This window comes from Colius striatus, chromosome 2 (assembly GCF_028858725.1).
Source record: "Colius striatus isolate bColStr4 chromosome 2, bColStr4.1.hap1, whole genome shotgun sequence".
NCBI lineage: Eukaryota > Metazoa > Chordata > Aves > Coliiformes > Coliidae > Colius > Colius striatus.
Genome location: NC_084760.1, coordinates 16,863,948 through 16,878,958, shown reverse-complemented (window position 1 = coordinate 16,878,958; position 15,011 = coordinate 16,863,948). Strand labels below are relative to the sequence as shown.

Here is a 15,011-nt window from a genome sequence, read left to right as displayed (position 1 = left end):
ACAGTTACATTTTTAATAATTCCAGGGGTTACCAGGAGAGCATGGGGTACCAGGAATCCCGGGAGTTAAAGGAGAGAAGGTATGTTTTAAATGTTTTAATTAATCTTGATATTAGACTGTCATCTGTGAAGTGAACTTCCATCCTTCTGTGGTGCATCTATATGGCTGCTTAATGAATTGAGTTTTAAATGTACAAGCAACAACCCTGTCTGCTCCTTGGAGATGCTGCAGGACAATTTGGCAACCCAGTTGCTCTTTAGATTCTTCATTAAGTAATATTTCAAGGATGTTGCATTGGGCTTTTACATTAAATCTGTGCAGTGTAGAAATGTCAGTTCATGTCCTGACTACAGAAGAACCTTTTCTGTGTAATGTCCTAACCAGACCAATGTGTAACATATTCATCTTGACAGAGCCCTGGGACCACCTAGATATGAGCCAAGTCTGGGATCTCTTTATGACATTGTATTTTGCTGTGTAGAAATCCTTTAGTTAGAATTGAGCTACATCAGCATGAGTTTAAAATGGTAGATGTGTATACAATGAATATAGAGAAGGGGAGAAAAGAGGATATACAGACATACTGTGAGTTATGTGATGTGTTATGGAATTTATGCATTGTGTGGTACAAGGGAATCTAGTAACATCCATTAATAGTTTCAAGAAGCGGGCTTATGTAAAGGCAGGAGAAGGAAATAACTGTGAAACAATGGCAAAAGTGTCTCATCTTGCAAAATGGTAAGCAGTGGATTCAGAAAGAATCACAGTAATGCAAAAGTGCGTAAAAGACAAGAAGACAACATGATAAATGGCACAAATTCACTTGCATAAGCAGTTTTAGAGATGTGGAGCAAGAGATGCTGTAGGTGTTGAAGTAAGAAATAGAGATGTAAACAGGAATACAGTGAATACCAGGGTTTTAACACTAGGGAGAGATAGCTGGAAAGAGACAGTCTGAAGCTGTTAGTATGAATTAATAGTCAGGGTTTAACAATAATCTGCATATTAGGGACCTGGGCACAAAGAAATGAAGATCAGAAAACTAAGCCAGTGCTAGCTACTGCTAGTGGCGTGTGGTCCATGCCTCTTCCTCTTCTGTAATTTTTTGAAGGAAGATATGGCAGTTTTCTTCTTCTCTATTTCTTCTCAAAGTAGTGGCACTTTCTGGGACAACCTTGGTAATATTTAAAGTTTTTTCACAAAAGAAAATTCTCACATTTCAACAGTGATTCAAATTTATCTTGTAGGGGGACCCTGGTGGGATTATGGGGCCACCTGGATATCCAGGTCCAAAAGGTGACGTGGGGCCTCCTGGACCAAGTCTGCCTGGATCACCAGTAAGTCCATGATCTAAAAAGGCTTTTCTAACTTAATTTCTTGTAGGGATAACTGTTAAAAAAATCTCATTTTTCAATGAAATGAATCAGAACAAGGTTGTTTGTTTTTCTTAATGTAATTTCACAATTGAAATATAGTACAATTGTAAGTGTACTAGAATATATCCCAGAACTAATGTGAAGCTTACACATGCTCCTAGTGACAGTGCTATTAATAAGGACAACATATGTAAATCTCTCATAGTTTATTCATAAAGGCTGACTAATTTTGGCAATAAAATTCAACTAGTCTCTGATTTCAAAACATAATTTGCTTTTTTCCTCTTGTGTTTTTTTTTGGCTTTTTTTAGGGTCCCACTGGTGTTCCTGGAAACCCAGGTCCACGGGGACCAAAGGTATAAAAAAAGATATTATTTTTGGTTATATGCTAGTTTACATTTTCGGAGTAGTTGTAACTGAAAGCCATGTACCCTTCTCAGGGGGAGAGAGGACTACCTGGTGTACAAGGAGCACCTGGGGAGATGGGGCCCCCTGGAGTAGGCATTCAGGGATCACCAGTAAGTATACTGATGCCCAAAATTTGGGCTTCTCACTGTACATCACTGAAAAACAACATATATATACACCATACTGTAAACTCCCTTCTGACTCAACACCCAGCAGCTTTTTTTCACTTTATCCAGACCCAGGAAACTGTAGTGCTAAGTGAGAAATGGAAGCCTTGGAGAACTGAAACAGCTAATGGCTGTTTTACAAATGAACTTCCTAGTGATGATGTTGAGACATCTTCAAATTAACTGTGCCTGTTCCTAAGCAACAATTGTTTTCAATTGTCAGCAAAATACAGTCTTGAGTACTGGTACAAGAGGTACATTTCACATTGTAGATTATGGTGTTTTGAAATCCACTGAAAAAGACAAAGAAACGTGGAAGAGATGTGGAAGGCTTTGCATCAGCTCCTAGCTTTTGCATTTGTGATGATTGCTAATTACAAGCTTAGGACTACTACTTACAAATGAGAACCTTACAGTGCCCGGCACTATGCCAGGAAATAGTCAAGTCCTGATTTTGCTCAGCTTGCTTCAGCCATTTCTGTGCAGTTTAAATTCAAACATGAAACAATTTGAGGCAGTGTATCTAGAGCATTGTTATTAAATAAGTTATAGAGAAATGTTTTAGTTATTTAGCTTGTTTCCCAGGCTTCCTTCTTTCCATCTGCAGTGTTATATTAGTGATTATATTAGTGGTGTAGATGGTGGATGGGACACGTTATTACATGAGTTCTACTGTGGTGAAAAGGGCAATCTCTCTCCAGTGCAGATCAATATAGTCAGCTAATACATTTCAGTTTATTGGCAGGACTCAGGTTCAGAGAAAAAGTGTTTGACAAAGATGACTAGAGATTTACACTTAGATCTTAATGTAAAACAATAATCTTTAAAAATAATTTATTCAGTTACAATATTTTCAAATATTGGTTTTAAAAATTACTCTTTTATATAAAAATAATTTGGTTTTATTCAACTGAATATCTAAAGAATATCGCCTCTCTAAATAGTAAGTTTCACAACAGATCAATTCTTTGCTGTTACTTCTCCTTAAAAATGGGCTTCAGTAAAATCTTGATTTCTCTAATTTTGTCAAAATTAGATTTGGGTTTAAAGTCAAACCTTAGAGCATATCTTTCTTGCTATGAGAACTGTACCAATATCCCATATATGACATTTTATTTGGTGAAGTTGATCTCCCTTATCCCCAAAAGTGTACCTAGTGATTATTTGGAGTTTTCTTGCAGGGTCCTATAGGTCCAACTGGATCAGCAGGTGTGCAGGTAGGATAAAAGTTTTCTCTTTAATACAAAAACCCATTCATTTAGTCAAGAAGTTTACAGTAAAAGAAAAATATTCTTAAATCCTAAATTATCTTTCCTGCTTTTAGGGCCCTAGAGGACCCCCAGGATTACCAGGAACACCGGGTAGCCCTGGTATTAATGTAAGTGACAGTTCTCTCTATATATACAGCAAAAAATAATATGTCCTTCATTGGTGATTTAAAGCGATCAATTTTATGTTTGTTTCTAGGGTGCTCCAGGAAGAGATGGAAAGCCAGGACTACCAGGCCCCCCAGGCGATCCTGTAGGTATAAGTAGAAAGCTTGTGCACTTCCTTTGTGCAAAGATTTTACATTTTTAGGAGGTGAGATAACCTAGTGAGTCTAGAAGTCCAGTTGATTAAATTAATTTGATTTTTCAATGATTCTATCTTCTGGGTTGTTTTGGATTTCCTTTCTACTTAATTATATTGCAGTAGAAATTAAACTTGGCTTAACATATATGGGATAAATACCTTGTTTTCAACTGTTACTGTTTGTATGCTAGAGTCTCTGCCAGTCTATAACTTGGTTAGTGTCCTGGTTTAGGCCCATCAGGGAACAAAAGACCAAAAGATTAGCCTCAAGTACCAAAGACCTGAGGATTGCCAAAGGGCAGGGAGAGCTTAATTGCTGCTTTAGATCCAGGACAAAACAGACCAGGCTACTCGGCTTGGGGAAGGAAACAGAAAATAATTTAATGCAACATCAACTAAAACATAACCTTAAAACCCCAAATATAACCAAAATAAAACAACACAGAGTGGTACAATGATTAAGAGACCAACTAGCCCTTTAAGAACACCTTCTCCCCACTCCTCCCCTCTCCCCAGGCTCAGAGCCCTGATCCCAGTGTCTTTATCTCCTCCCCAACCGAATGGCTCAGTGGGGCAGGAAATTGGGGTTTCAGTCAGTCTATTCCTGATGATTTCTGCCATTTGTCTCTCCTCAGGACAGCTGGGCTCCACACCAATCCTCCCTGCACCTCCATGGTGTACCTAAAACACACAGCAGCTCTACATGGGCTGCTGTGATGTGTGTTCATCCCAAAGGCTGCAGCTCCTCTCTGCCTCTCGTGTGGGTCTGCTCTGTGGCGCTCAGGCTCTCCAGCCCGGCCTGCGCCATGGCCACCTCCTCACACAGTCTCTTGCCCTTCTGAGCACTCTCACACGGAGCTGCTGGTGGCTCTCAGTCCTGCCACTGTCCTTCATGGGTTGCAGGGGCATAGCTGCGTTCTCACCATGCATTGCAGAGAGGTCTCTTGATCTGGTACTCCTTCCTTCCTCCTTCTCTGACTGTGGGGTCCATACGGTCGCCTCCATCTTGTACCACTCTTACACCTTCCCAAGTACTTCAAATTCCTGTCCCTAAATAGTGATGGCAGAGGCACCAGATTGGCCCATCTGGGCCGGAGGTGGGTGTGAACCCAGGAGCCAGGGGAGAGTCTGAGAACTCTTTACCAGGTCTTCACTGCAACCCCCTCCCCCTGTTACCAAGCAAAAGCTGCTCCTTGCTAAACTATGATAGTCAGTCTCAGAAGCAGTTCTGTATAATGGAAATTTTCAGGACCATACTCTGATAGTTCCTGTTAAAGATTGAAAAGTCTGGGGATTCCAAAGTTAATTTTTCTGTACCACAGAAGGAGACTTTAATTTTTAATGAAATCTGCGAGTAGTTAGTCTCTAATGCAATAAATCCCATTCAGCACTAATGAAAAGTTAAGTGGCTGGGTTTGGAAATAAAAGAATTAAATAAGTTCTGAAACTTCACCACACTTCAGGAGTCATCATCTCCTCTTGGTATGCTGGTTTTGATCCAGATCATTGGTATAGTACCTATAAAATGAGCTTCAATTAGGAACGATATAAAAACAACAGGAAAAAGGCACTGGGAATACAATTATTTGAAAAGCAGTAAGGTCTGTTATTTAATAATCACAGAGATCAAATTATACATTGTTCAGAGAAAGCTGAATAATTCAGTGACTTTTCATTATCCAGTGAAAAAAACCTGCTTTTCAGAGAATACATAAAATGAATTTTAATTAATTTAATTGAAAAAAAGAATTAGTTAAAGACTTTTAACTACAGCATGAAGATCTGAATGAACCAAAGCAGTCTAAGTAATTACCCATTACCTTTGAGTACTTGAGGAAAGATACAGCTTTTGAGGAAGGTAGAGATGATAAGAGAAAATGTATCTTCATAAAAGGCAAATATGCCATTCAGTGTGATCTCAGCCAGCCAGCTGGAGAGTTGGGCAGAGAGGAACCTCATGAAGTTCAACAGGACAAGTGCAGAGCCTGCATCTGGGAAGGAACAACCCCCTGCACCAGTACAGGCTGGGGGTCGATCTGCTGGAGAGCAGCTCTGCAGAGAGAGACATGGGAGTCCTGATTGATAATAAACCATGAGCCAGCGATGTGCCCTCATGGCCAAGAAGGCCAATGGCATCCTGCAACGCATCAAGAGTGTGGCCAACAGATCAAAGGAGGTTCTGCTCCCCCTCTCCTCTGCCCTGTTGAGACCACATCTGGAGTCCTGTGTCCAGTTCTGGGCTCCTCAGCTCAAGAGGAGAGTCCAGCTCAGGGCTACCAAGATGATCAGGGGACTGAAACATCTTCCTTATGAGGAAAGGCTGCAGGAACTGGGGCTGTTTAGTCTGGAGAAGAGGAGAGTGAGGGGGGATCTGATTAATATTTACCAATATCTAAAGGGTGGGTGTCAGGTGGTTGGTTGGGACATTTCTTTTTTCGATGGTATCTAGCAACAGGACAAGGGGTAATGGGATGAAGCTGGAACACAAGAAGTTCCATTTAAACATATGAAAAAACTATTTCACTGTTGAGGTGAGGGAGCCCTGGCACAGGCTGCCCAGAGGGGTTGTGGTGGCTCCTTCCTTGGAGGCCTTTAAGACCCACCTGGACATGTTCCTATGCGACCTGATCTAGGTGAATCTGCTTCTGCAGGGGAGTTGGACTAGATGATCTCTAAAGGTCTCATCCAACTCCTTCCATTCTATGATTCTATTATATGAAATATTTTTTTTAAATATTGTAATATGAAGAATAAAGTGGAAACACAAGATGGCATAATTTTATTAAGAACCAATCACGGAATAAATCTGATTTCTGTCTTTGAAACGTTAATTTTCATGGGAAAAAGAGGGAAGCAGTTGTGCGAGATACATTGGTTTAAAAAAACTTTGAGACTTTCCTGATGATGTTTTGAAAAGCAAGCAAAATATGCACTTGAAGAAATTACCATATAATTAATGTTTACAAAAAATACGGATAAGAGTGTCTATCGACAGATTACTGTCAAACTTGGAAAGAGAGGTCTCTCCCATGCCTAGTTCTTGTCAGTATTTTAATCTGATTAGGATAAGCAGATATAAATTCTGCAATTGGACTGGGAAAGATTGCTAGCTTTTTGAAGATATAATCAAAATTTACAATGCAGACACAGTCTGAAGTCAAGCTTAAACTTGAGACAAATGAGCATAAAGCACTTAATGAGAAAGAACAAAACCTGTAAGTAAAACAGGTCTGGAAGTAAAAAATCTGATGCGACTGTTAAACAGACAGATCTATATGTTAAAACTTACTAACAGGAGAATTAACTGTCTTTTGCTTTCTTGAAATATTCTTCTCTTTGGATAATTTTTTTTTAAAGCAAGATATTGAAAGCAGGACTGAGTCCAGAGAATTAAGGCCATTCTAATGTTTTCAAATGCTCAGCATCCATCATACTCTTATTCAGAGTTCAGCACACACAGCTCTGACTGTACAGTTTGTGTACAGTTAGGCTGGACTCACTGTACATTCAGAGCAGACAATCTGTATGCTACAAACACAAGACACTTGCTCTCATACCTGGGATGTCCTTACAGGTGGATATTAGAACCCTTTCACAATGAGGGTTTGGGAGCCTGTACCATAAAATGATACTGCAGCTAAAATAACATTAGAAAAGAGGAGAGACTAAGGCAATTACAATTGTGGAGTCCATCAGAAAGACCAGCAGGATTTCCAATCTGTAAAATGCTGTCACAGGGAGAAAGATGAAATGTCAAGCCACCTAGGGGATCGCTACAGGGTTTTAAGAGCAGGTGAAACTACGTAGCTACAGTTTACCTTTGTGCAGCGGATGGACTTCATACCTTACATAGGTATGTCCTTAAATTGTGTTAGATGGAATCTAGAAAACTTCTCAGCATGCTTTCAAAGGTGATGATGCTACACTTTAAATAGTATTCTCCTGTCTACGCTTACGGCTAAGTATATTCATCAGTGCTTCTCTTGAGCTGCTATTTGACACCCATTTATGCCAACTGACAGTTTTTCTCATATGCTACAGAAGTGCTTATGTTTTATTTGTCTTCTTGAAGATGGAAATGATTGAAACAGACTGATGAAAAACAGTAACAGATTTTGAATGCATCTAGTTTCGTGGTATGCCTGGGGCTATTTTTGCTTTAGCAATTGCAAAAAGAAGAAATGAGCATTGGTAATTGATGAGTCCATTTGTGAGTGAAACTGATGATAACCAATGCAATCAGTTTTTACACCAAGTCTTTAAATATAAGTTTAATGACAGCATTTGGAAATCTGGGACAGATTGCAGTACAGTGTAAACTCATTGTTTGAGCTTTAAATGGGTTAGCTTTAGTATTGGTAGCAATTTAGCAGTGATACCACAGAGTTTTGCACTAATTCTTAATGTTTAAGGCAGAAGAAAATACTACATCTGTTGCTCACGTTGCTATCTTGAGATAGTTTATTGAAGTTAGCTTTGGCATCTCCACAAGACATGCTACAGTTCACAGTAGAGTGGAAACCTAGGAGAAAGAATGAAAACAATTTAAGATAATCAGGTGAGAATAAACTGTGAGACTTTGTAGTAGTGGTAAATTGTTGATGCTATGCCACAAAAATACTTTTTTTTTCTTTTAAGTACCAAGGGGTAATGGGATGAAGCTGGAACACGGAAAGTTCCATTTAAATATAAGAAAAAGCTCTTTTACTATTCAGGTGAGGGAGCCCTGGCACAGGCTGCCCAGGGAGGGTGTGGAGTCTCCTTCCTTGGAGGTCTTCAAGACACGTTCTGGACACGTTCCTGTGTGACCTGATCTAGGTGACCCTGCTTCTGCAGGGAGGTTGGACTATATGATCTCTAAAGGTCCCTTCCAACTCTATCGTTCTATGAATCTATGATACTGTGTTCTGGAGTTGTGCCATTGTCATGGTTTAAGGAACTTCATTGAAATTGTAATGTTATTGTATTGTTATTGTAATTGTTATGTTGGATAGACAGCAATATTTGATTGTATTTGAAACTTGATATTTCTTTTAACTTTTCATTACAACATAGTTTCAACCAACATCTATATAATCAGCTTTATGTGTAACAATGGGTAAAACATTAACTGAAGCTGCATTTTTAAATTTCAGGTTGCACTGCCACTTGTGGGAGACATGGGTGCTATACTGAAGGTAAATTCTTTCAGACATTAACTGTCTTCAGTTACTATAAGCATGCTTTTTAAACCAAAATATGCACTTGAAAGTTTCTATGAATTCAATTTTGGCCTACTTGGCTAGCCTAACATTTTGAAATTTTTGTTGATTTTTTTTGTTGTTTTAAAAAGCAATCAAGACATGTATTTTACAGTAATTTTGTGAAATAACTTTTGAACTGTATGAGGTAGAGGCCAGCAAGTGCCCGTTCAGCACAGTATCCTGTCCACAGTATGAATTAATACAAGTATACCCCATTTTCCACTTTACTTTGTAGCATTAATATTAATAATATACAGATTGAGGAAGATAGTCTAGAATTTATAAGGTGTTCTTTTGAAAAATAGTAACATTTGACTCACTGCATTCCAAAATTAAAAGTGTGCTCGGTTTGAAAATTACACATCATTTCTGAGGAGACATAGTCCTATTCTGCTGTCCTTTGCTAATACATATACTTACAGTTTATTGACTCTTATTCCCAGTTTTGATTTCTTTTGTATAACTGTATTGTCTTTCTCCTGTATGTGTGTTTGTCTACTTCTTTGCCAATTCTCTCTTAGTCATTCTTTATGCTTCATTCTTCTTTTCTGTGTTTTGTGATTGTCACTTCTATAAGATAGTAATCTAGCTGGAAATTGCTTCCTTCAACAAAACAAGAATCATTCTGTTTGAAATAACTATAGATTTGAAGCTGATGAGATTAGGAAGTAGCCTAATCCTTAAAAGGAAGATGCTCAAACCTAAATACAGATGTGTCTGGGACTATCCCAAATTAAGGCATTTATGAGTGCTCTCAAAATGAAGCTAAAAATTTGTTACCGTGGTTTGAGTAGAGCATGTGAGAGATGGGGAGGGGAGCAAGGAAGGATATCTGAACAGACATACTGCGTAGAAGAAAGAACTGGAGAGAAGGCTTTGGGTTAAAATGGAAGTATGATCACTAAGGCAGGAAGGCAGTGATCTACATAGATCAGACCTTCTGTCCTTATCACAGAAATGGTGATTTGTCGCTTCACTTTGTTTCTCAGGGTGATCCTGGCATAAGAGGTCCTCCAGGCATCCCTGGTAGAGAAGGGCCAAAGGTAAGTCTTGAAGAGAGTACTTTACATTGCTTTGTCGATTGTTGAAAGTAAAAAGTAAGACTCTAACCTCTGACAGTCTTTTTTATCTATTCCATATCCCTGTAGCATCTGAGGACCCTGAAGTTTTAAATTATTTTTATGGTTCAACCCCCTCCCTTTTCCTTTCAGGAAAGTGAGTGTAATAGCCTCAAGGCAAGATAGCTCTTCTCAGTCTTGCATCCATTAAAGCTAGATGATATTTGCCCAGTGGTGCATTGCCATCTATAGGCTTATTTTTGGTGTGTCAGTCACGCAAGAATTCTGTGGTAAAGAAGAAACTTGCCATTTCTGGCACAAGTGTGCAACAGCTGGACTGCCCTGTGCCTTTGTGCTGCATTTCTGTGGGAGTAACGCAGACCTTTCGTTGGGACTTGAAGTTTCACTGACATCAAGCAAAATCTGCTTCACTGTAATCAGATCAAATGCCATGTAATTTAGGGGATAGGTATCTCCTCTAGTTGAGCCTAATTCCATGAAAGTGTACTTTTTTTCCATTTCAGCAAGCATTTAAGCCCTTTGATGTTAATAAGATGCCTCCATCACACCTTTTGGCCAGTTTACCTACCAGGTGAAAAGCACTAATTTCTTTCCACCTCAGTGATAGGTATCTCTTAAAGCTTTCAGGTACTATGGAGCCTTTTGTTTCTATTTTAGGCACTATTGCTGTAAGGGCTTCATACTAGCATATATTAAATGTGGGTCATAAAATGTCTTACAGAGCATGAAATACATTGTTCTCTAATAGAAAATGGTTTTTTGAATGTTACATTTTCATAGGGAAACAAAGGTGAACGTGGATTTCCTGGCCTTGCTGGAGAGAAAGGCGATGAGGTAAAGTTATTCCCTTTTTATAGTGATTGCTTTCTTATCTGAACCTGAAGAAAGATCTAGACAGAGAATGAAATGCACAGAATGTTATTCAGCTGTTTAAAACTGCTGAGATGGTAATGTATTTGCTATAAATCACCCTCAGTTCTAAATTTTCAACAAGATTAAATGCTGTTACTCAATTAAATAATGTCTATTTAATTTCTATCGCATTTGTGTATTTCAAGACCTCACATACATTAAAGTGTTAATTTTTAATATAGGATTGAACAATGAAATAGGCAAATCTCAAATACTGTCAGAAAATATGTCATGTTTTCTAGCATTTGCTTTCATCATGTTAGATCCCCTGTAAAATTCCCTTTCAAAGACATTGCATTAGGCTAATACTCAGATGGGAATGGTCATGGGAGCAATTGCTATGTGGAATTCCACTAAGTGGAAACTGGAAAATGTTTGAAGAGACCGGATTTAAAAATATTTACAGTATTTTCCATCATATACTGCATTCTTAGAGTTATTTTTCTGTCATTATGGAGAAGGAAAAGTCAGGACATGACTTATGGTACTAAATCCAAAGTAACTACTATAGCTTTCCTTTTAAACTGGAATATGTGCAGTTAGTACAAGAAAAATCTGTGTTAAAGAAAAAAAAGTAAAATCACCATAGCAGAAACTATTAAGCAAATGAATCTGAGTAAATAAATTAATTTCCTAGTGACCTTAGCCAGCTGAAGGAGTTAAAATATTGAGGGGTTTGTAATTCTTTGAATGTTTTGTATTTCTTTGATATTAAGACACAGTAAGAATTTTCAAATAGTAAAATGACAGTAGTTCTCAAAAAAACCCACTAAAAAAAGATCTGTGTTCATCAGGATCCTTGACTTCCAAAAGTAAACATTTCTATGAGGGGAAAACAAAAACACAGTCAAAGCATTAGATATGTATTCCTGCTAGGGCTTTGCCCCAGAATTTAGCAGCTTGTCAGATTCAAGTATCATGCTTATTTTCACACAGTCAATAAAGCTGATTATATCTTTGCTTATTAAAAGCAAGTGCTTCCTGAGGCTGCATTTAGAACATATACCTTAAAATGATAGGGCAGCCAGAAGCAAAGCCCAAGCAGAATTTTACTTAAAAAAAAATAAATGAGAAAGTAACACATCCTTCAGTGCCTTAAGGGGTACATCTACAATTCCAGCCTAGCAGTCTGAGGCATTAGCAAAACAGTTGCAACAATTCAGATACTATTGAACTGCTCAGAATCAAGTGAGATATTACAGGCAATTAAGAAGGTCATAAGGGAGAGGTAAGATTGTAACTGTCAGGGTTTTTTAAAGGAATCCAGAGTAAATGAATTCTAAAATTTTTAAGTGATTCAATAGGGTGCTGAGCTGTGTCAGTAAGGTAGCTATCCACATGCTTCTTAACTGTTTGATAGCTGGTTAGCTGCCTTAGCTCTGACATTCCCAGTGTTAATCAGCAGCTTTTGGTTATGACATGACGAGGGTGCCAGTGAATTGATTTTCAGAAGCCTTTATGGAACAGTTTACAGAGTTTAAAAGTAAATTCTTACGAATTCACAAATTGTTTAAAAATGCATTTATTTTCATCTTTATTATTTGATTTGCATGGGAATGGGAAAGGGGATTGAGAAGCCCACCTGAAGGTCTTTGAATATGCTCATTAACTTCTATGTGCTCTCAAATAGCCCTTCAATCTTTGTTGAAGCTTAGTTCTCTTCCTTTTTTATAAACATTCATTTTTTTCAAGGGAGGAATTTTCTAACATCAGTGCTAAGAATTATAAAAAATATTCCCTTGGTTTCGTATTTGCTTTGCAAGTGACTCTTGAAATTAATTCAAAATGAGCAGAGAACACAGTAGCAGTTGGGTTGCCACTCTGAAAAAGCTGCAGATCAATGGATCAATGTCCTCTCTGTGTAGGAGCAAGAAATGGAAATCAATGTCTTCATCTCCACATCTTTCCTGATTTATTTCTGTCTGAAATTTTTCCCTCAGTCTCTCCCTCAGAGCCGCTGTTTCAGGGCTTCTGGCCTCTGTGATTTTCTAGACTACCCCTTTAGCCATGCCTCCTTAAATACTGCCTTTTCTGAGATGATTCCTCCTGTCAGAGAATAGGCACCCTGGGCTGGTAAAATGAATCGCTGTTGGAAGGGATCTATTTCCCTCTGTGGATTGTAAAGAGAACTGAGAGGAATTAGCTCCCGTTAGTACATGATTTTTATATATCTGAAATGGCACCTAAGCCTGATGTGGCAGAAAAAGACTTCAGTGACTTGCAGACTCATCTCAAATGTTACCTGTATCTACTGTAATGTTGTACACCTCTATGGTTAGTAAATGGATACCAGAATCCATCAGTTTCCAGACAGTCAAATGGAATAAGAGCAAGAAGGTAGGTCATTAAATACTGTGAAAAAAAAATGTTGTGTTCCATTATCAAAAAAGCAGAATCTATAAATGGGGCAGAAAACATCTCTGCATTTAGATAACATTGAGAAGTCTGTGTAAGATGTTTTCTTGCCACCAGAAAAAGCTTTTAGTGATAGAAAATAAAAAATTAATCTCTAAGGAAAAGCCAGATGTCCTGCTCTTATCAGCACAACTGAAGACAAAAAGATATACAGGACACAAGCTAATAATGTGAAAGGTTAAAGGACAAATGTTGCTTATCAGTCAAGCAAGAAAAGTGCCTCTAATCGTGTTCAGTGATAACCTCTTTCCTGCATGGTGGGTTGGTTTTCTTTTTTTTTCCAATCCTATGAGCATTGCCAAGGTTTTAGATGAAGACGTGAGATACTGTACTACTGGACTTGCTGAATGTTAGTTTTTGAGGTTTAAGTGGGAGAGGAAACAGGAAACAGATACATGCTCTTTTAATTTCCAGGGCCTTCAAGGTGCTCCTGGACTGCCAGGCATACCAGGACCCAGTGGACCATCTGTGAGTGTGTGTTATCACCTGTGATCTAATCTACCTCTGCAGAGGCTGCTTTAATTGTCTAGTAAAAATTCATATTCTTAGTTTCTTGGCATTTCTTTTGGCTTTTAGGAGAGTGATGATAAAATCTTACCCGTACCAGCTCTAATAAAAGAAACTGTGTCGTGAGTTGATGTTACTGAAAATAATACTGTCAGTGTCTAGGCACAAAGTTTGTATAGCTTAAATGAGTTTGGAGTTTTGGCATTTCTACAGACTCTCTGAAGTTATGTGACTTATGATGTGCCAACTTGCAGCTAATTATGTCTTTCTACTCAAGATACCGTAACAGTGTTAGTAATAAAAATCTAAAAATAATTCCAGATAGGCATTCTGAAAACATTTAGTGTGGAAACCAAGTAATCACTTGGCTTAGTTCACACACAAAATAAAAAGTGTGAGAATAAGCTGACAATATTTAAAGTCAATGAAAAATATCAGTTAAAGTGCTGATATTTCTGGGAAAACTCCTCTTGGTTTGTTTTGGTTTTATTATTTTATTTTCTACACCCTGGATGGGATTGGAACACAAAAAGTTCCATTTAAACACAAGAAAAAAACTATTTCACTGTGTGGCAGAGCAGTGGCACAGGCTGCCCAAAGGAGTTGTGGAGTCTCCTTCCTTGGAGGTCTTCAAGACCCACTTGGACCTGTTCCTATGTGACCTGATCTCGGTGACCCTGCTTCTGCAGGGGGGTTGGACTAGATGATCTCTAAAGGTCCCTTCCAACCCCTACCATTCTATGGTTCTGTGATTGCATTAGTTAGCATAATTATTATTCATTCTTAGATTGCTGACCCTGTTAATGCTTCCCTTCTTTCAGCAATCGTAACATATTTAGGCAGTTTAATGTAGAATATGTAAATTAGCATTTTAGCAGTAAAGCATGATACTTAGCAGTATCAAGAGGTGATAGTTAAGGTCAGTGCACTTATTCTGCCGAGGTGCAAATGCAACAAGAAAGGCAAGTTTTACCCTTCAAAGGGCTTATCAGAAGGACATAACTGTTTTATCAAATTAAACAGAAATATTTAAACCTGGGGGGGAAACATAATTAGGTTTAAACGACTTTCAAAAATTACAAGTTTTAAAAACTAAGCTGCAATGCAAAAATACTTTGTTTCATTGTTTCTCAACGAATATAAGCCAATGCTGTGTTGTGCAGGGAGTCACAGGAAGACCCGGGCATCCTGGTCCAGCAGGGGCAAAAGGCGAAAAGGTATTCCCTCTTTTTACTCCTGGTAAAGACCTGTGAAGGTGTTGCAGTCCCACTATGCTCCAGTGTTTTCAGATTTTTCTAACACAAAGTACAAACAAGAACTTGATACATGTTT

The 15,011-nt window shown here is 38.3% G+C and overlaps 1 protein-coding gene across 1 annotated transcript in view; it reads left to right on the top strand.

The window, feature by feature from the left end:
• Window positions 1-15,011, top strand: part of COL19A1 (collagen type XIX alpha 1 chain) — a 185,335-nt gene that overhangs the window by 141,912 nt on the left and 28,412 nt on the right. Inside the window, exons 21-32 of the mRNA XM_061989050.1 lie at window positions 26-79; window positions 1,248-1,337; window positions 1,688-1,732; window positions 1,817-1,894; window positions 3,133-3,168; window positions 3,276-3,329; window positions 3,419-3,472; window positions 8,659-8,700; window positions 9,756-9,809; window positions 10,626-10,679; window positions 13,587-13,640; window positions 14,843-14,896. Of these exons, the coding sequence (XP_061845034.1) occupies window positions 26-79; window positions 1,248-1,337; window positions 1,688-1,732; window positions 1,817-1,894; window positions 3,133-3,168; window positions 3,276-3,329; window positions 3,419-3,472; window positions 8,659-8,700; window positions 9,756-9,809; window positions 10,626-10,679; window positions 13,587-13,640; window positions 14,843-14,896 (669 nt within the window). The remainder of the gene's footprint in view (window positions 1-25; window positions 80-1,247; window positions 1,338-1,687; window positions 1,733-1,816; window positions 1,895-3,132; window positions 3,169-3,275; window positions 3,330-3,418; window positions 3,473-8,658; window positions 8,701-9,755; window positions 9,810-10,625; window positions 10,680-13,586; window positions 13,641-14,842; window positions 14,897-15,011) is intronic.